This window comes from Mobula hypostoma, chromosome 15, assembly GCF_963921235.1.
Source record: "Mobula hypostoma chromosome 15, sMobHyp1.1, whole genome shotgun sequence".
Taxonomy (NCBI): domain Eukaryota; kingdom Metazoa; phylum Chordata; class Chondrichthyes; order Myliobatiformes; family Myliobatidae; genus Mobula; species Mobula hypostoma.
Genome location: NC_086111.1, coordinates 73,870,732 through 73,893,371, shown reverse-complemented (window position 1 = coordinate 73,893,371; position 22,640 = coordinate 73,870,732). Strand labels below are relative to the sequence as shown.

At 49.9% G+C, this 22,640-nt stretch overlaps 1 protein-coding gene across 3 annotated transcripts in view; it reads right to left on the bottom strand.

Moving 5' to 3' along the window:
* LOC134356976 (sodium- and chloride-dependent taurine transporter-like) overlaps positions 1–22,640 on the bottom strand; it is a 63,535-nt gene that overhangs the window by 29,323 nt on the left and 11,572 nt on the right. For all 3 annotated transcript variants that reach the window (XM_063068266.1, XM_063068265.1, XM_063068264.1), the window contains 2 exons: positions 4,831–4,965; positions 3,978–4,221 (listed from right to left, as the gene is read on the bottom strand). In XM_063068266.1, coding sequence (XP_062924336.1) covers positions 3,978–4,221; positions 4,831–4,965 — 379 coding nt within the window. The remainder of the gene's footprint in view (positions 1–3,977; positions 4,222–4,830; positions 4,966–22,640) is intronic.

Sequence of the window (22,640 nt, the reverse complement as noted above, 5' to 3'; positions counted from 1 at the left end):
TCAGACACAGAGTGAATCTTCCTCCACACTGTCCCATCACACACTCCCGGGGTCAGACACAGAGTGAAACTCCCTCCACGCCGTCCCATCACACACTCCCGGGGTCAGACACAGAGTGAAACTCCCTCCACGCCGTCCCATCACACACTCCCGGGGTCAGACACAGAGTGAAACTCCCTCCACGCCGTCATATCACACACTCCTGGGGTCAGACACAGAGTGAATCTTCCTCCACACCGTCCCATCACACACTCCCGGGGTCAGACACAGAGTGAAACTCCCTCCACGCCGTCCCATCACACACTCCCGGGGTCAGACACAGAGTGAATCTCCCTCCACACTGTCCCATCACACACTCCCGGGGTCAGACACAGAGTGAATCTCCCTCCACACCGTCCCATCACACACTCCCGGGGTCAGACACAGAGTGAAACTCCCTCCACACTGTCCCATCACACACTCCCAGGGTCAGACACAGAGTGAATCTCTCTCCACACCGTCCCATCACACACTCCCGGGGTCAGACACATAGTGAATCTCCCTCCACACCGTCCCATCACACACTCCTGGTGTCAGACGCCGAGTGAAACTCCCTCCACACTGTCCCGTCACACACTCCCGGGGTCAGACACAGAGTGAAACTCCCTCCACACCGTCCCATCACACACTCCCAAGTGAAGACAGGGGTTCTCTGTCCTTCACTCTCTGATCCCCTCATCACCCCACCCCTGCATCTATTCTCCCCCCACCCCCAGTCCCCAACACACACATGTGAAACTAAATATAAAGGGTGATAGAATGAAGAACAACTGGACTGGATCACCAATATCTGTAAAGAGAAAGAGGGGTGAAAGTTGGTGTATCGGTGCCGTGGAGGGGAGGCGTGGCTGACGGGGTGTGAGTGTGAGGCTGTATTAGTTCTCAAGGATGTGATGGCCACACTGGGCTCTGGCGTAGCAATCCTTGGGCTGGAATGAAGCCGCAGAATGGACAACACGTATGTCCCTCCGAAACAGAATCTGCTTCCCACACCGGACTGACATATCCCTCTGTTCAAGAGAGAGGGTCAGTGTGTAAGACAGAGAGGGGGAGAGGGAGAACGAGGGTGGGGGAGGATGGAGGGCGGAGAGGTGGTGAGGAAAAGGGAAATGAAGAGAGGGAGGTGTGACAGAGAAAGGAAAGCGAGATAAGATTTTGAGGAGGAGGAAGGGGGAGGGGAAGAGAGAAACAGAAAAAAGTGCTGAATGGGGGAAGTGAGATAAAAACAGGGAGGAGGGAGGAAGTGAAAGAGGCACTCTGGGGAGACACAGAGAAGGAGGGGGAGGGGAGGGAGAGAAAGTGGAAGAGGGACGGAGAGATGGGGAGAGGGGAGGGTGAAGAGGAGGTACGGAGAGGGTACTGTCTGGTCTGGTAGAGGAAGGAACATACTTTGAGTGGACAGATATTTTGGTGTCAGTGATGGTGAAAGCACAATCACAACGGGAATCTACAAAAATGGAGGGAGGGGCAGGGGTGTGGGGCAAACAGGGAGAGGTACTATCTTCAACACGGATGTTCCTACATGGAGGGCGGGTGGAGTCGATGGCAGTCACTGTGTACGACAGGCAGCGAGCCATTGGGAGGACCGTTCCCACTGTGAGCGTTGAGGACAGAGGGGTATGGAGGGGTTAATGGGAGGCTCGAGGAGGGACACAGGACCCATGAAGCTCGGAGACCAGAGATGGAAGGTACCACCACCAACAGTGGAGTGGGCTGCAGATCCCAGGATCGTGGTGCAGAGGCCGAGAGATCGAGGAGACCAGTGACGGAGAGTTATAGCAGACGGTGTTATATAGAGATGAGGAGAGCTGAGGCTCTGGAGGACCAGGCTCTTAAATAAACAACAAAACAAACTGCAGATGCTGGAAACAATCAAAAAGCACGGAAACAGGCCATTCAGCCCATCTTCTCCATGCCAACCGTGATGTTTATCTAAGCCAGCCCCATTTGGCCCAGATCCCTCTAAAGGAGAGGGGAGGGAATGTCGACTCAGACCATGAGAGGCCTGCATCGGGCATATTCATGCCTTACAAGGTGCAGATTGGAAGTCTGTGTGGGGCGCCATTCCTTGCACAGACACTAGAGCAATGTGTGGTTAAGTGCCTTGCTCAAGGACACAATCACGCCGCCACAGCGTGTCTAAAGCAGAAGGGCAACTTTTTCACCCAGAAGGTGGTGAGCATTTGGAATGAGCTGCCAGAACTGGACAACACAGATGGCTTGGGTGTGACGGGGCCCTAGGGGCCTGTTTCTGTGATGTATGTCTCTATGGTAATCCTGCTCCTCACCCATCCCACCATGGCCTCTCCATCCACTGCTGCTACATTAGTCCAACCTGACTCAGGCGTAAGCATCGGGAACAACTTCTCATCAAGGACCAGGGCACAACTTCAGATAACCTGCCCTTCCTGTTTGTTTCAGAGCCACCGCTAGGCCTCAACATTAAATGGGTGCCCCTCCCCACCTGCTCCACATCTGGAAAGTGTGGTCGAGTAACTGTTAAAGTGTAACACTTCACAGTGTCGGTGATCAGGGTTCAAATTCTGCTGCTGTCTCTAAGGAGTTTTTGTACGTTCTTCCCGGGACTGCACCGGTTTCCTCTGGGTGCTCTGGTTTCCTCCCACACTCCAAAGCGAATAGGTTAGGGTTAGTGAGTTGTGCACATGCATGGGACACTATCGGGCAGAACACCCCCTCACCCTGGCAGCCCGCACACCCTCAGACAGGGCTGGTCATTGATGCAAAATGATGCATTTCACTGCGTGCTTTAATGCTTCAATATACGTGCGACTAATTTATAATCTAATCTCCAGCACATGCTGCATTCTCTTCTCACCATTCCAACGCGCTGTCTTTCTTCCTCACACTCTCTAAGCACCTCGCTCTCCCTTCTTCTCACTTGCTGATGTATCACTAACACTTCCTGTCCTCCCCCTCTCTGCAACACACACTAAGTGCTGGAGGAACTCAGCAGGTCAGGCAGCATCGGAAGAGAGGAATAAACAAACGGTCGATGTGTCGGGACGAGGCCCTTCGTCAAGGAAAGACGTGCTGAGCTCCTCCAGCGTCTTGTGTGTGTTGCTCTGGACTTCCAGCAGAACCTCTCGTGTTTCACTCGTTTACTCTTCTCCACTTCTGTTGAAGAGCCGTAGGCCTGAAAGTTTAACCCCGTTTCTCTCTTTCTGCCCAAACGGTGGCGTGCTTCCTGCCTGCTTCTGTTATTTCCAGCAAACTGCAGTTTCTGTTTTGATTCTCAGACTTGAGTTGGTGAGGCTGGGCTGAGAACAGGAAGTGGTGTCAGTGAGTCTGTGTTGTGTAGAGAGAGAGGGAGTGACAGGTTACCGAGGCTGGGCTCTGCAGAGAAGGTTTCGGGGTGTGGAGGGGTGAGGGCAGGTCACCCGGTCAGAGAGCAGACAGTGGTCTGGGATCTGGACATGAAAGTTACATCAGAGGTGAAAGATCTCATTGAGTGGCTGGGCAGGAGGGGCAGAATCTGAGGGGAAAGTGGGGGGGGGGAGAGGAATCAAGATTGAACCAGAGGCCTTGAACATGACTTTCCTCTCAGGGTGGGGTGTACCCAAGGCCATTCAGCCAGTAACCCTGTACTGGCCCTTCCTGAGGGAGTGTCAACAAAGAACAGTCAGGGCACTAAGGTCAAGGTGCAACCAGGTCAAAGGGTAGTTAGGCCAAGGGGAAACAGTACTGCGAGGAGAAGGGGCAGATAGTGAGGCCGAGAGTTAGACAGGCCAATGTGCAATGAGTTCAAGAGGCAAGGGGATGAAGGGGCAGCAAGGTCAAAGGGCAGACCCTGCAGCAGAAGGGAGTGGCATTTGGGAGCAGGGTGCACCCCAGTGGTGCTGGGACACCCCAGTTTGGTGCTGTTCACCAAACAGAGTCACGGAGACATTGGAAAATAACGCGATCACTGGCTTTCTTACTCCCAGAATTCTGTCACGGGGGAGGTGTAGTTGGTGTAGTTGGTGGCGTTGCAGCCGGCACAGAGAGAGAGGTTCTTTCGCAGGCGGTCCTCAATGCAGTGATCAGTGTTCCAGGTATGGCCACACCTGGCCCAGGGCAGCTCGCTCTGGAAGGTCTGGAAGAGGTAGTAGATTCCCCAGGCCAGGATCACGATATAGTAGACATTCAACAGAGACACGATGACGACGGAGGCACAGCCAATTCCTGTCAGGGCAGCCATACACGGCAAACAATTAACATGGCAAACAGTCCCAATTGCCCCCCCCCTTCGCTTCAACACCTCCATTCCCAAAAGCTAGACCAGAGTGTTCCAATTCCAATGTCTGCATCAACTACCAACCATTGGCCCCAAATCCCAACCCTTGACGTGAAATCCTAAACATTGGTTCCAAATCACAACCCTTGACTCCAGTTCCCAATGAATAGTCCCAAATCCCTCTGGGTCAAAATCCAAACCTATCTCCACCCCGATCCCCTGCCTCACCCACCATCTGCTGTGGGCCATTAGTTAGACATGTCTTCATCCCCTACTTCTCTCTCTCAATCCTCTCTCTCCTCGGCCCAGCCCATTTTTCTGATCATTGTGGTAACACCACCTTTTCTGACCTGTCTTCCTTCCAGTCCTGCACTCTATCCTGTCCACTTCTTCCTTGTCCATCCTCCACCCCCATATCTCTCATTCTCTCCCATTTCCCTCCATCATCTCTATCTCCATCCCTTCCCTCATCTCCTCCTCTCTTTTCCTGTATGTCGCCACCCATTCCCCCCTAACTCCCCCCCCATGCGCTGCCCTGACATGAAAGCCACACTCACCAGAGAAAATGGGGCAGAGTTTCTCCCAGCAGGTGATTCCTCCTTGAGATGTGTACTGGCCAACAGCAACTTCCAGAAAGAACACAGGCAGACCTCCACCAATCAGGAAGATAAAATATGGGATAAGAAAAGCACCTGAATGGGGGAAGAGAAGACTTACAGATAATACAAGCTCAAACAAAAATTCCTTGATTGTCAGACTACAGGAGTCATTCCTAGTGGGAGGTCTGTGGCAAATTCATTGCAAATACAGGATCATGTATATCCTCCAGTCCTATAGGGGGCGCTGTACGTGGATGCAAGTCTCTCTCTCTCTCACACACACACAAACCAATCAGATGTGTTGTAAAGCAGCAACAACATGGTAGTTGGTGGGTCTCAGACCCTGCCTGACCTCCGTGGAGGCTCCATCCCAGAGCCTGACTCCCACTTTGACCTTGCAATGGGGTTGGGCAGCAGCTGGCTCCCAGAACTGGTGACAGGAGAAAGCCAGGGCATTACACCATCAAACTAAGCACACTCTGGAAAGTGACGGCATGGGGAAGCTCGGAGAAGGTCGCTGGTGGAACGGCTGTACATTGGGCCTGACTCAGGACAGTCTGTGCTTAACCTGGATGAAAAGCAGGGGCAGGTTGTGATGCCTGTCACAGCTCAAAAACCCAGCATTCATAGTCACAAACAGGCCTTTCAGCCCGACTCATCCATGCTGACCAAGATACCCAACTAAGCTAGTGCCAGTGTTTGACCCATGTCCCTCTAAACCTTTTCTATCCAGGTATCGGGTCCAAGGGTCTTTTAAACGTGATAATGTACCTGACTCAGGCACTTCTTCTGGCAGACTGTTTCATACACCCCCTGGGTGAAAATATTGCCTCTCAGGTCCATATTAAATCCCTCTTCCTTCCCACCTTCAACCTGTGCCCTCTGGTTCTTGATTTCCCCGTCCCCGGGACATTCCCAGCCCTGGCCCAGCAGCACTGTACTCATTCACTGTACTGATGCCCCTCGGCATCTTACACTCAAGGGAACTCGGCCACCAGCTAGTTGGAGGCAGTAACCCTTCCCCTGCCTTCTGAGTGCCGTCTCCGATAGAGATAGGAGACACAGAGCTTTTATCTCGCTTGTTTTGGAACAGGGTTCGCAGCTGACGGTTCAAAGTTGTGGACGTTTTGTCCAAGTGGCGCCACAGTGCTATGTCTCAGTCACATCAGCGTCATCAGTACACCGCTAAGCCGGCTTTAGGAAGGCCACACACACACAGACCCTCACTGGGGACAGGTCCCGTGCATACTAAAGTACTAAACACACACACAAAACAGGTTAATTCTATTCTGCGGATAGGAACCATCTCCCAACATTCACCGTTCAGCCACTGTGGGTTAAACTCTATTCAATCTCTTCACAGCTCACTCTTCAAAGACTGAGACATGATGACGATTGGAATCCAGTCTGGCCCAAATCAAAACATTCTCGGCCCCTTTCCCAGAGGTACACAAAAAATATTTTAATTTGTTTTCCGATAAACTTAACCTTGAGTTCATTCATGCAGGGTCTGAGGAAGTATAAAATCAAATGACTCACTTTCAGCCAAAGTTCTGAGATGCCTTCATCTTAACTGCAACAAGCTCGGGGTCACGACCAGGGAGGGACTGAAGTCCCACAAAAATTAACTCCCTTTGCAACACACACACAAAATGCTGGAGAAACTCAGGTCATAAAATTCCATGGCATTACAGGAAAGACACTGGCATGCATAGTGGAATGGCTGGCAGGCAGGAGGCCGCTAGTGGGAATAAAAGGGGGCCTTTTCTGGTTGGCTGCCGCTGACTAGTGGTATTCCTCAGGGGTCAGTATAGGGACAGCTACTTTTCACACAGTGAAGTCAACGATTTAGATAATGGGATTGACGGCTTTATGGCAAAGTTTGCAGATGATACAAAGATAGGTGGAGGGGTAGGTAGTGCTGAGGAAGCAATGCAAATGCAGCAGGGCTTAGAGAAATTGGAAGAACGGGCAAAAAAGTGGCAGAATGGAATACAGTGTTGGGAAATGTATGATAATGCATTTTGGTAAAAGGAACAACAGTGTGGACTGTTATCTAATCGGGGAGAAGATTCAAACATTAGAGGTGCAAAGGGATTTGAGAGTCCTTGTGCAAGACTCCCAGAAGGTTAATTTACAAGTTGAGTCTGTGGTAAAGAAAGCAAATGCAATGTTGGCATTCATTTCAAGTGGAATAGAATATAAAAACAAGGAGAATAATGCTGAGCCTTTATAAGACACTAGTTATGCTGCACTTTGAGCATTGTCAGCAGTTTTGAACCCATATCTCAGAAAGGATATGCTATCATTGGAGAGAGTCCAGAAGAGATTCTCGAAGATGATTCCAGGAATGAAGGGGTTAACATATGAGGAGCTTTTTTTTCAAGCCTGTACTCACTGGAATTTAGAAGAACGTGGGGGTTAACCTACCGAACGTTGAGAAGACTAGATAAGGTGGATGTGGAGAGGATGTTTCCTATGGTGGGGGTATCCAGAACTAGAGGGCACAGCCTCAAAATTGAAGGGTGACCTTTTAGAACAGAGGTAAGGAGGAATTTTTTTAGCCGGGGTAGTGAATCTGTGGAAGGCACTGCCACAGACTGCGGTGGAGGCCAAGTCCGTGGGTATATTAAAAGTGAGAATTGCTAGTTTCCAGATTGGTCAGGGCATCAAAGACTACGACAAGAAGGAGAGTGTGTGGGGTTGAGTGGGACCCAGGACCAGCCATGATGGAATGGCGCAGCACTACCAACGAGCTGAGTGGTCGAATTCTGCTCCCATGTCTCAATTTCAGGCAGCACCTATGGGGGGCAGGGGGAACAAACGGTCGATATTTCGGGCTGAGACCCTTCATCAGGATCCAATACTGACCCCTGCAGAACAACTCTAGTTACTGGCAGTCAACCAGAAAATGCTGTCTTTATTCCCAATCTTTGCCTCCTGCCAGTCAGCCAATCCTCTATCCATGCTAGAATCTTTCCTGTACAACCAGGGGCTCTTATCTTGTTAAGCAGCCTCAATTGTGGCACCTTGTCAAAGGCCTTCTGAAAATCCAAGTAAATAACATCCCACTGACTCTCCATTGTCTATCCTGCAATCCTTCATTGTTATTTCCTCAAAGAATTCCAACAGATTTGTCAGGCAAGATTTTCCCTTGAGGAAACCATGCTGACTACAGTCTATTTTATCATGTGCCTCCAAGTACCCTGAGACCTCATCCTTTCCAACCACGAAGGTCAGACTAACAGGCCCATGATATCTTTTCTACGACCTCTCTCCCTTCTTGAAGAGTGGTGTGACATTTGCAATTTTCCAGACTTCCAGAAGCACTCCAGAATCTAGTGATTCTTGAAGGATCATTACTAATACTTCCATGATCTCTTCAACCACCTCTCTCAGAACCCTGGGGTGGACACCATCTGCTCCAGGTGACTGATCCAAGTGAGTTTAAGAGTCGTGATGTAGTGATGCAGCTCTATAAAACTCTGGTTAGGCCACACTTGGAGTACTGTGTCCAGTTCTGGTCACCTCACTATAGGAAGGATGTGGAAGCATTGGAAAGGGTACAGAGGAGATTTTCAGGATGCTGCCTGGTTTAGAGAGTATGCATTATGATCAGAGATTAAGGGAGCTAGGGCTTTACTCTTTGGAGAGAAGGAGGATGAGAGGAGACATGTTAGAGGTGTACAAGATAATAAGAGGAATAGATAGAGTGGATAGCCAGCGTCTCTTCCCCCAGGGCACCACTGCTCAATACAAGAGGACATGGCTTTAAGGTAAGGGGTGGGAAGTTCAAGGGGGATATTAGAGGAAGGTTTTTTACTCAGAGAATGGTTGGCGCGTGGAATGCACTGCCTGAGTCAGTGGTGGAGGCAGATACACTAGTGAAGTTTAAGAGACCACTAGACAGGTATATGGAGGAATTTAAGGTGGGGGGTTATATGGGAGGCAGGGTTTGAGGGTCGGCACAACATTGTGGGCCGAAGGGCCTGTAATATGCTGTACTATTCTATGTTCTATCTACCTACAGACCTTTCAACATCCCAGGCACCTTCTCCATAGTAATAGCAACTACACTCACTTCTGCCCCTGACACTCTTGAACTTTCGACATACTGCTAGCATCTTCCACGGTGAAGAATGGTACAAAATATTTATTCAGTTCTTTTGTTATTTCCTTGTCCCCTATTACTAGCTCTCTAGCATCATTGTCCAGCAGTCCAATATCTACTCTCACCTCTCACTTACTCTTTACACATCTGAAAAAAATTTCGCAACCCTCTTTGATATTATTGACTAGCTTACCTTCATATTTAACCTTTTCCCTTCTTATCACTTTTTCAGTTGACTTCTGTTGGTTTTTAAAAGTTTCCCAATCCTCTAACTTCCCACATGTCTTTGCTCTATTAAATGCCCTCTCTTTGGCTTTTATGTTAACACAGAAACATAGAAAACCTACAGCACAATACAAGCCCTTCGGCCCACAAAGTTGTGCCGAACATGTCCCTACCTTAGAAATTATTAGGCTTACCTATAGCCCTCTAATTTTCTATGTACCTATCCAAAAGTCTCTTAAAAGACCCTATCGTATCCGCCTCCATCACCATTGCCGGCAGCCCATTCCACTCTCTGAGTAAAAAACTTACCCCTGACATCTCCTCTGTACCTACTCCCCCAGCACCTTAAACCTGTGTCCTCTTGTGCAACCATTTCAGCCCTGGGAGAAAGCCTCTGACTATCCACACGATCAAGGCCTCTCATCATCTTATACACCTCTATCAGGTCACCTCTCATCCTCCATCGCTCCAAGGAGAAAAGGCCGAGTTCACTCAACCTGTTTTCATAAGTCATGCTCCCCAATCCAGGCAACATCCTTGTAAATCTCCTCTGTACCCTTTCTATGGTTTCCACATCCTTCCTATAGTGAGGTGACCAGATCTGAGCACAGTACTCCAAGTGGGGTCTGACCAGGGTCCTATATAGCTGCAACATTACCTCTCGGCTCCTAAACTCAATCCCACGACTGATGAAGGCCAATGCACCGTATTCTTTCTTAACCGCAGAGTCAACCTGCATAGCAGCTGCTTTTTTTGTTGTTTTTGACTTCTCTGGTCGCCACAGTTGCATCATCCTGCCTTTAGAATACTTCTTTGTTGGGAAGTATCTCTCCTGTGCCTTCCGAATTGCTCCCAGAAAGTTCAGCCGTTGTTACTCTGCTGTTATCCCTGCCAGGGTTCCTTTACAATCAATTCTGGCCAACTCCTTTCTCTTGCCTCTGTAATTCCCTTTACTCCACTGTAATACTGATACATCTGACTTTAACTTCTTTGTCTCTCTCAAATTGCAGGGTCTCCTGAGGGTTCCTTTACCTTCAGCTCTCTACTCAAATCTGGTTCATTACACAACACCCAATCCCAAACAGCTGATTCCCCTAGTGGGATTAACCACAAACTACTCTAAAAAGCCATCTCATAGGCATTCTACAAATCCCCTCTTTTGGGATCCAGCACCAACCTGATTTTTCCAATCCACCTGAATTTTGAAATTCCCCATTACTATACATAACATTGCCCTTTACACATGTAATTTACATCCCACATCCTGGCTACTGTCTGGAGGCCTGTATACAACTCCCATCAGGGTCTTTTTACCCTTACAGTTTCCTAAATCTACTCACAAGAACTCTGCATTTCCTGATCCTATGTCACTGCTAAGGAATTGATTTCATCTTTTACCAACAGAACTATCCCTCCCTCCCTGCCTATCTGCCTGTCCTTTTGATACAACATGTATCCTTGGATGTTAAGGTCCCAACGATGATCTTCCTTCTGGCACGACTCAGTTATGTGTTAGAGTCATATCTACCAATCTCTGAGCTGAGCTACAAGACAGCCTGCAGACAGGTTCACCAGCGGTATCTGTGTGCTTGTGTGCGCGCATGTGTTCGAGCACGTGCTTGTGTACGTGTGAGGAAGGACCTGACCTTCAAGCTTGTACGACACTTCCCCATCTGCCTCTGAGGCATCACAAGCAGCGTGCATCATCTGATCCAGCGCCTCCACCAGGCCTCAACACCGAGCAGCTCTGTGAAAGCTCCTCCCCGACTCAGAGCCCTCCCCCCTCTGTGGCAGAGACGTGCTGTGAGCTGCAATGTCACTGTGGTGGGCAGAGGTGTCTGCTGCCTGATACAGTCACTGCTCACACAATGACTGCACTCCCCTGCACTGAAGCAGGACATGACTGGGAACAGGCATGGCTCCCCTAACTGGACCCCCCCCCCAACCCCCCAACAGTTCTGAACAGCCGGGGGAACTACACAACTGAGACCGCTGGTGTCGGAGGGGAGGGGAGTATGTCGGGGGCTGCAGGAAGGACGAGGGTACGGGACACAACGTCACCAGATCATCTCTGCCACAATCTAGGAGGCTGATGATTCATTCCCAGAACCCACAATGGCTCAGACTGCAATTCTAATTCACAGACCTCAGAGAGATATGGTGGGAGGAAGTTCATTACACTGCAGACTCATTCCAGCACATGCCGAGAACAGGAAGGCAGGCTTTCGATGAGGTGGTGACAGTGAAACAGCGGGTAAACCATCATTTCTAGCCGATTTCAAACCCCACCCACCATTTCTAGTCCATTCCCACGCCTTATGAGGAAAGACTGAGCAAGCTTAGGCTGTTCCCTTTGGAGCCAAGGATGAGAGGTGACTTGATAGAGGTGTACATAGTGATGAGAGGCAGAGATCGAGTGGCAGCCAGAGACTTTTTCCCAGGATGGAAATGGCTAACAAAAGGGGGCATAATTTTAAGGTAATTAGGGGAAAGTATGCTGGGGTGATGTCAGGGGTGGTGGGAGAGGCAGATACATCAGGGACATTTAAGAGACTCTTAGATAGGCACATGGGTGATAGAAAAATGGAGGGTTATGCAGGAGGGAAGAGTTAAATTGATTTAGGTTAAAAGGTTGGCACAGCATCGTGGGCCAAAGGGCCCATACTGTGCTATCTCCTAACATTTAGAGTTTACACAAAGACAGGTGCAGTTATTAAATGGTTTGAGGGAGAGTACAAAATTATTATAATAATCTTTGTCTTGGTATGGATGATTTTTGTTTTGCAATACCGTCCGGGTCAAAGCAACTTCCCAAAATATTTACCCCCTTAATGTTCTCTGGCTGCCTACGCAACCTGGGCCTCATCTTGTACACCTCTATCAAATCTCCTCCTTCACTCCAAAGGAAAAACCCTTAGCTCACTCATCCTCAGCAAGTCACAATGAACTGTACAGTCAGCTGGACAAATGCCGGGTGAGATTTGTACTCAGCTCCTCGGGGTTGTTAGTCCGGGCCTCCGGAGAACCAGAATGGCAATTTAACCACTTTTCTCCCGTCACCGCTTCAACAGGCTGCCTGAACACCCCATCCTCCCAGTGTCTGGTCTGTCATTCACAAGGTCATGCTGGAACTGCAGGTGAACCACATGCTCAGCTCCAGCCACACCCCGGGGCGTTGGCGGAGTCCACATTGTCCCCAGCTCATTCCCAGCGCTTTCAGAGTTTCACTGACATGCAGTTATCAATCCACACCTGCACGTTCCCCGCTCCCTACCTCTCATTCTAACGCCATCTCTAACTTGCAGGTGGAGCCAGGCGTAGCAGAAATGATCCTTTATTCCTACCCTTGGGTACGGGATGCTCCGTTGCTGGCCGGGAGGCAGAGAGGGCAGGTGGAACTCCGCCGGCCACCTTCCCGAGACCGGACAGGGACAAGTGCCCAGCCAGAGCTGGCGTTCCATGCCTGGTTATGCACAGAGGTCAGAGACAACTCATCTGACTCAGGAACGGGAGACCGTATCCAGGGCTCTTCTGGCCCAACCAGCCCACCCTGCTCAATGACACCCCTGTAACCAATTAACCAACCAGCCTGAGTTCAAATCCCACCCGGCATTCAGTTCATCGGGCTCTATCGACGTTGAGTGAGCTGGGCTTTTCCTTTTGAAGTGAGGGAGGGTGAGAGGTGGTTGACAGAGGTATACAAGGTGATAAGAGGCATCGATCGAGCGAACAGGCAGAGACCTTTTACCAGAGGGTAAATGGCTGATGCAAGGGGACTTAATTTTAAGGTGACTGGAGGAAAGTATAGGGCGAATGCCAGACATAGGATTTTTATACAGTGGGGTGGGTGTGTGGAATGCCCTGCCAGGGGTGTGGCAGAAGCAGATACATTAGCGACATTTTAGAGTCACGTGGATGATAGTAAATGGAGGTGTTTGTGGGAAGGGTTAGATTGATCTGGGAGCAGTTCAGGCCTATACTGTGCTGTAATGTTCCGTATCACTCTGAACAACCCTCTTGTACAATGGAAGATTAACTCTCAATCTCCCAGTCTACCTCATCACGACCCCTGCCCTCTATTGGCCAGCTTGTCTCAGTAGCTGTAACTGCAGGTGACCATCTTACTCGCTTTTCTTCTGATCGCAAGACCCTGTTGGACATTGTTGATGTGGAATGCTGCAAGTCCGATTCACTGATTTATAGGTGGACGGCGGAGCAAACTGCTTGGATCGGCTGTGGTGAGGACTGGGCCTTGACCTGCAAGGAACATGGAAAACCTACAGCACAATACAGGCCCTTCAGCCCACAATGCTGTGCCAAACATGTCCTTACCATAGAAATTACCCATAGCCCTCTATTTTTCTAAGCTGCATGTAACTGTCCAGGAGTCTCTTAAAAGACCCTATTGTATCCGCCTCCACCACCGTCACCGGTAGCCCATTCCACGCACTCACCACTCCGTGTAAAAAAACTTACCCTTGATATCTTCTCTGTACCTACTTCCAGGCACCTTAAAACTATGCCCTCCTGTGCTAGCCATTTCAGCCCTTGGGAAAAAGCCTCTGACTATCCATACGATCAATGCCTCTCATCATCTTATACACCTCTATCAGGTCACCTCTCATCCTCTGTCACTCCAAGGAGAAAAGGCCGAGTTCACTCAACCTATTCTCATAAGGCATGCTCCCCAATCCAAGCAACAATCTTGTAAATCTCCTCTGCACCCTTTCTATAGTTCCCACATCCTTCCTGTAGTGAGGTGATCGGAACAGAGCATAGTACTCCAAGTGGGGTCTGACCATTTGCCACCTTTCTGCTGTACATTTCCGTGAGAACATTTGTTCCCAATTTACGCTTCCAAGTTCCTGCCTGATAGCCTCATATTTCCCCTTACTGCAATTAAACACTTTCCTAACTTGTCTGTTCCTATCCCTCTCCAATGCTATGGTAAAGGAGATAGAATTATGATCATTATCTCCAAAATGATCTCCCACTGAGAGATCTGACACCTGACCAGGTTCATTTCTCAATACCAGATCAAGTACAGCCTCTCCTCTTGTAGGCTTATCTACATATTGTGTCAGGACACCTTCCTGAACACACCTAACAAACTCCACCCCATCTAAACCCCTTGCGCTAGGGAGATGCCAATCAATAGTGGGGAAATTACAATCTCCCATCACGACAACCCTGTTATTATTGCTCCATTCCAGAATCTGTCTCCCTATCTGCTCCCCAATGTCCCTGTTACTATTGGGTGGTCTATGAAAAACACCCAGTAGAGTTATTGACTCCTTCCTGTTTCTGACTTCCACCCACAGAGACTCCGTAGACAATCCCTCCATGACTTCCTCCTTTTCTGCAGCCGTGACACTATCTCTGATCAGCAGGGGTACTGGTCGCCTGTTAACAGACGGCCAGCAGAGAGACGTTGGCGTCGGTGCACTCCACTGGGGCATGGGGGTGGTGTGATGTGTCATCCATGCTGGAGTCTCTGCTGCTCCCCACCTCCCCCCCCCGCAACACCAGTGTTACTTGGCAGAAGACAAGCCATATTGTGTTCGGCTGCAGACTGCTGCAACGTTCATGGACTCGAGGACTTGGACTATATACTTTTTGTGTGACTATATTTTACTGATATCTTCTATGTACTTTCTATCTTATAGGTGCTATATGTACCGTGGTATTGGAGTAACGCTGTTTCATTTGGCTGTGTTCATGAGCATTCATGTTGAATGACAATAAAACTTCAATTGAACTGAATATTCTGTGGTCTTTCTTTCCCTCTGTGCTGCGTTGATGAACTTAAACACGGAATTATCTGGATGGCGCGTAAACAAAACCTTTTCACTGTGTCTGAGTGCACAGGAAAGCAGAGAGCAAGTAACAAGGCAAAATTCCCTGAAAAGTCAAGTGGAGGCTCTGAAAGGGCGGTAGTACTGAGAAGGGATCCACGTCACACAGTGTCTCTCTGTAACTCAACAATTGATTCGGAAGTTTGGTTAAGTACATAGATGATAAGATGGAAAAAAGTGGAGAGAAAATTTGCAAGGATGTTTCCGGGACCCGAGTTACAGAGAAAGGTTGAACAGGTTCGGACTTTATTCCCTGGAGTGATGAGGGGAGATTTGACAGAGGGATACAAAATTATGAGGAGTATAGACAAAGTAAACGCAAGTAGGCCTTTTCCACTGAGGTTAGGTGAGACTAGAGCCAGGTCATGTGTTAAGGGTGAAAGGTGAAATGTTTAAGGGGAATTTCTTCGCTCAAAGGGTGGCGAGAGAGTGGAACAAGCTGCCAGTGGAAATGGTAGATGCGGACTTGATTGCAACATTCAAGAGAAGTTTGGGTAGGTACATGAATGGGAGGGGTATGGAGCACTATCGTCTGAGTGCAGATCAATGAGATTAGACAGAATAACAGTTCATAAGACCATGAGATATAGGAGCCGAATTAGGCCATTCAGCCCATCGAGTCTGCTCCACCATGGCTGATCCTGGATTCCACTCAACCCCGTACACCCGCATTCTCACCGTATCCTTTGATGCCCTGACCGATCAGAAATGATCAACTTCTCCCTTAAATATACCCACACACTTGGCCTCCACTGCAGCCTGTGGCACTCTTCCATAGATTCACTACTCTCTGGCTAAAACAATTCCTCCTTACCTCTGTTCTAAAGGGTTACCCCTCAATGCTGACGCTGTACCCTCTAGTTCTGGATACCCCCACCATAGGAGCATCCTCTCCACATCCACCTTATCTAGTCCTTTCAACATTCAATAGGTTTCAATGAGATCCCCCCACATTCTTCTAAATTCCAGTGAGTACAGGCCCAAAGCTGCCAAACACTCCTCATATGTTAACCCCTTCATTCCCAGAATCATCCTCATGTACGTCCTCTGGACTCTCTCCAATGACAACGCATCCTTTTTGAGATGTGGGGCCCAAAACCGTTGACAATACTCCAGGTGCAGCCCGACTAGTGTCTTATAAAGGCTCAGCATTATCTCCTTGCTCTTATATTCTATTCCCCTTGAGATAAATGCCAACATTGCATTTGCCTTCTTTACCACAGACTGAACCTGTAAATTAACCTTCTGGGAGTCTTGCACGAGGACTCCTAAATCCCTCTGCACCTCTGATGTTTGAACCTCCTCCCCATTTAGATAACAGTCCGCACTATTGTTCCTTTTACCAAAATACATTATCATACATTTCCCAACACTGTATTCCATCTGCCACCATTTTGCCCATTCTTCCAACTTGTCTAAGTCCTGCTGCAATCACATTGCTTCCTCAGCACTACCTACCCCTCCACCTATCTTCCTCAGCACTACCTACCCCTCCACCTATCTTCCTCAGCACTACCTACCCCTCCACCTATCTTCCTCAGCACTACCCACCCCTCCACCTATCTTCCTCAGCACTACCTACCCCTCCACCTATCTTCCTCAGCACTACCTACCCCTCCACCTATCTTCCTCAGCACTACCCACCCCTCCACCTATCTTCCTCAGCATTACCTACCCCTCCACCTATCTTCCTCAGCACTACCCACCCCTCCACCTATCTTCCTCAGCACTACCCACCCCTCCACCTATCTTCCTCAGCACTACCTACCCCTCCACCTATCTTCCTCAGCACTACCTACCCCTCCACCTATCTTCCTCAGCACTACCTACCCCTCCACCTATCTTCCTCAGCACTACCCACCCCTCCACCTATCTTCCTCAGCATTACCTACCCCTCCACCTATCTTCCTCAGCACTACCTACCCCTCCACCTATCTTCCTCAGCACTACCCACCCCTCCACCTATCTTCCTCAGCACTACCTACCCCTCCACCTATCTTCCTCAGCACTACCCACCCCTCCACCTATCTTCCTCAGCACTACCTACCCCTCCACCTATCTTCCTCAGCATTACCTACCCCTCCACCTATCTTCCTCAGCACTACCCACCCCTCCACCTATCTTCCTCAGCACTACCTACCCCTCCACCTATCTTCCTCAGCACTACCCACCCCTCCACCTATCTTCCTCAGCACTACCTACCCCTCCACCTATCTTCCTCAGCATTACCTACCCCTCCACCTATCTTCCTCAGCACTACCTACCCCTCCACCTATCTTCCTCAGCACTACCTACCCCTCCACCCATCTTCCTCAGCACTACCTACCCCTCCACCTATCTTCCTCAGCACTACCTACCCCTCCACCTATCTTCCTCAGCACTACCTACCCCTCCACCTATCTTCCTCAGCATTACCTACCCCTCCACCTATCTTCCTCAGCACTACCTACCCCTCCACCTATCTTTGTGCCATCCACAAAGCCATCAATTCCATTATCTACATCATTGACAATGTGAAAAGTAGCGGTCCCAATACTGACCCCTGAGGAATACCACCAGTCACCGTCAGCCAATTTATTCCTGCAGCAGGAACACCACCACCCACAGGTTCCCCATCCAGAAAAGGCCCCCTCCTGCCTGTCAGCCAATCCTCTATCCATACCAGTGTCTACCCTGTAACGCCTTAGGATTTCATCATGTTAAGCAGCCTCATGTGAGGCACCTTTTCAAATGCCTTTTGAAAATCCAAGTAAATTACATCCCCTGCCTCTCCTCTGCCCACCCAGCTTGTTACTTCCTGGAAGAACTCTGACAGATTTGTCAGCTAAGATTTCCCTTCACAGAAATCATGCTGACTTTGACTAATTTTATCATGAGTGTCCAAGTACCCCAAAGTATGGACTAGATGGGCCAAAGGGCCTGTTTCTGTACTGAAGTGACTCTAAGACTCATTCATAGGTGCTTAGATTTCACTGAACCCCCCCCCCCCCACCCCAAGGTACCACAGTTCTCTCCACTCCAGTCGGGACCAGCTTCTGCACATAGTCACCGTCCCTCTCTCCCACCAGCATTCCGTGCTCATCTCCAGTTCCCTCTGGGAACCGCGGTGGTTCTTCTGTGGTGGGGAGGGAGTTACAGGGAGTGACGGAATGGTCAGATTACCCAGACAGGCCGGTGTGTGACCGGATGGGGAACCTGTGGGTAGGGGTGTGTGACTGGGAGGGGAACCTGTGGGTGGGGGTGTGTGACTGGATATGGAACTTGTGGGTGGGGGGGTGTGACTGGATATGGAACCTGTGGGTGGGGATGTGTGACCGGGAGGGGAACCTGTGGGTGGGGGTGTGTGACTGGATATGGAACTTGTGGGTAGGGGGGTGTGACTGGGAGGGGAACCTGTGGGTGGGGGGGTGTGACTGGATATGGAACCTGTGGGTGGGGGTGTGTGACTGGGAGGGGAACCTGTGGGTGGGGGTGTGTGACTGGATATGGAACCTGTGGCTGGGGGTGTGTGACCGGGAGGGGAACCTGTGGGTGGGGGTGTGTGACTGGAAGGGGAACCTGTGGGTGGGGGTGTGTGACTGGATATGGAACTTGTGGGTGGGGGGGTGTGACTGGATATGGAACCTGTGGGGGGGGTATGTGACTGGGAGGGGAACCTGTGGGTGGGGGGGGTGTGACTGGATATGGAACCTGTGGGTGGGGATGTGTGACCGGGAGGGGAACCTGTGGGTGGGGGTGTGTGACTGGATATGGAACTTGTGGGTAGGGGGGTGTGACTGGGAGGGAACCTGTGGATGGGGGGGTGTGACTGGATATGGAACCTGTGGGTGGGGGTGTGTGACTGGGAGGGGAACCTGTGGGTGGGGGTGTGTGACTGGATATGGAACCTGTGGCTGGGGGTGTGTGACCGGGAGGGGAACCTGTGGGTGGGGGTGTGTGACTGGAAGGGGAACCTGTGGGTGGGGGTGTGTGACTGGATATGGAACTTGTGGGTGGGGGGGTGTGTGACTGGGAGGGGAACCTGTGGGTGGGGGGGTGTGACTGGATATGGAACCTGTGGGGGGGTGTGTGACTGGGAGGGGAACCTGTGGGTGGGGGGGTGTGACTGGATATGGAACCTGTGGGTGGGGGTGTGTGACTGGGAGGGGAACCTGTGGGTGGGGGTGTGTGACTGGATATGGAACTTGTGGGTGGGGGGGTGTGACTGGATATGGAATCTGTGGGTGGGGGTGTGTGACTGGATATGGAACTTGTGGGTGGGGGGTGTGACTGGGAGGGGAACCTCTGGGTGGGGGGGTGTGACTGGATATGGAACCTGTGGGTGGGGGTGTGTGACTGGGAGGGGAACCTGTGGGTGGGGGGGTGTGACTGGGAGGGGAACCTGTGGGTGGGGGTGTGTGACTGGATGGGGAACCTGTGGGTGGGGGTGTGTGACTGGGAGGGGAACCTGTGGGTGGGGGGGTGTGACTGGGAGGGGAACCTGTGGATGGGGGTGTGTGACTGGATGGGGAACCTGTGGGTGGGGGTGTGTGACTGGATATGGAACTTGTGGGTGGGGGGGGGTGTGACTGGATATGGAACCTGTGGGGGGGGTTGTTCCCGCTGCCCTTGTCCGTCTGGGTGGAAGAGGTTGTGGGTTTGGGAGTCACTGCAGTACGTTGTGTAATTGGAGCACACTGCAGCCACGGTGTGTGTTGGTGGGAGCGAGCATGGATGGGGCACAGATTCAGTGGACTGATCTGTCTTAAATGTCGCTGATCTTGCTTAGTTTTTCCAAACCTTAACCTTTTCAAACCTTAATATGTTATCTAGAAATGCGTTTCTGTTGCCTGTGGTCTGTTATCTCCCATTGCGATCTTAATCTGAGCATCTAATTCAGGCCCCAGCCACTCAGACATTCTCTCTTCTTGCCTCTCCCATTGGGCAGAAGATGCAAAAGACTAAAAGCTCGTACCGTTAGGAGCTCTATCAAAAGTATTGGCATCAGTATTGGTTTATCAAAGTCACATGTACTGGGACACAGTGAGAAGTTTGTCTTGCACACTGTTCATACAGATCAGATCATTACACAGAGCACTGAGGAAAAACAGGGGAAAATAATAACAGAATGCAGAATAAAGGGTCACAGTCACAGACAGAGAGTGCAGTGTAGATGAACAATAAAGTACAAGATCATAACGAGGCAGATTGTGAGGCCAAGAGTCCATCTTATTGTACAGGATGTTGATTCAAGAGTCTGATCACAGTGGAGTAGAAGTTGTCCATCACCCTGGTGGGACGTACTTTCAGGCTTTTGGCTTTCTGCCCCTTGGGAGGTTATAGAAGAGAGAATCTCTGAGGAGAGGGGTCGCTGATGATGCTGGCTGCTTTACCAAGGACGTGAGAAGAGTAGAGACAGAGCCCATGGAGGGGAGGCTGGTTTCTCTGATGTGCTGAGCTGTGCCCCCAACTCTGCAGTTTCTTGTCCTTACGGGTAGAGCAGTTTGCATACCAAGCAGAATGCTTTCTGTAGTGCATCAGTAGAAACTGGACAGTCCCCAAGTACGGTAAGGATTCTTGACTTCACAATCTACCACAATCTGATCTTGCACCTCCTTGTGTGACTGTAGCACGCTTTCTCCAAAACTGTAACACTTTCTTCTGAATTCTGTTTTCCCTCGCCCTTGTACTACTTCAATACACTGTGTAATGATTTGACTGGGTGACAGAGTGGAGACACCTCTCTTAAGGCACTCTCTCCCCCCGCTAGCCGGCAGGACCTTGGGCAAGGTGTAGCAGTTACTTAGCCCCCCGATCCGGGCCACGTGAAGCCATGGGAGCAGCCGACGCAGACCACACGTCCTGATTACGCAAACGTTGACGCCAGGCAGACAATCTCTGAAGAGTATAGACAATGTCTTGTAAAGACACTGCCCAGGAGGCGATGGCAAACCAGTTCTATAGAAAGATTTACCAAGAACAATCATGGTCATGGAAAAATTATGATCACCCACATGATATGGCATGACACATAATGATGATGCCATATGATACAGCACATAATGATGATGATGAATGACTTGATCTATATAAACAGTATGCAGGACAAGCCTTTCACTGTACAATATGTACTGCTCTGCCAACTTATCTACTAATCCATTAACTCCATACCTTTTGTTCAGACAGGTCAGACTGGTTATGGGACTGAGGTGACTCACAGCAGACACAGGGACAATTGTGTCTTTACTTATCAAGAGATCTGTATTTCAGACACAACATCTCAGGATCTAAACACTGAGAATCCCAGCCTCGCTGTAGTACCCTGCAAACGTCTGCAAACTCTTCCCTCGTGCAGCCCACCTTTGTCTGGAATGTGCTACTCATACCCTAAACAAGGGAATCTGCAGAGGCTGGAAATCTGCAGCAACACACCCAAAGTGCTGGAGGAACTCAGCAGATCAGGCAGCATCTGTGGAGGGGAATAAGCACTTGATGTTTCAGGCCAAGACCATTCATCAGGACTCATTGTACCAGGGAACCGTTCAATAGTCTTATAACAGCAGGAAAGCAGCTGTCCTTGAACCTGGTGATACGTACTTTCAGGCTTTTGGATCTTCTGCCTGATGGGAGAGGGGAGAAGGGAGAATGTCTGGGGTGGGTGGGGTCTTTGGTAATTACACTGGCTGGTTCACTGAGGCAGCGAGAATTAGACAGTGTCCATCGAGGGGGAGGATGGTACCTATGATGTGCTGATCTGTGTCCACTGCTCTTTGTAGTTTCCTGTGGCCATAGCATCTCGAACGTACTGTCAAAGGAGGTGCTGGAATCAGCTACAATCTAATAGGTAAAGGAACAGCAGGGAATGGATCGAAAGCAATTGAAGTTCTCTGCTATCCTTGTCCTTCCAGCAGGTGGAGGTAGACATTTTGGACGGGGAGCCTGTAACCCATGGATCATATCGATTTCTCCAACATCCAGTAATTCAGATGGAGTGGACATGGAGAGGACGTTTCCTATAGTGGGGAAGTCCAGAACCAGATGGCACAGCATCAGAATAGGAGGGCCATCCATTTAGAACAGAGATGAGGAGGGATTTCTGTAGCCAGAGGGTGGTAAACCTGTGGAATTCATTGCCATGGGGCTGTGGAAGAAAGGTCACCGGGGATATTAAAAACAGGGGTTGATTACTTCCTGATTAGTCAGGGAGTCAAAGGTTATGAGAAGGCAGGGGAATGGGGTTGAGAGCTTTAATAAATCAAAAGTAAAAGAGCAAAGAAGGCTCAATGAGCAACTGTGAGTAGTTGGCTGGTTCACCAGGAGAGCAGAGTTTGGCTTAGTGTTGCCCGGGTCACTCCCCCATCCATGGCCTGTTGCAGTATCACATAACATTTCCACTTGGATCCCTGCCCGGTATTTCATTAGGAGTTTGAGGAGATTTGGTATGTTACCAAATTTCTACAGAGAAAACCCCTAGCTCACTCAATTATTCTCATAAAACGTGCTCCCTAATCGAAGGAAAACCTCCTGGTAAATCTCCTCTGTGCCCTCTCTAAATCATCCAGATCCTTCCAGGTCTGAACTGCACACAATTCTCCAAA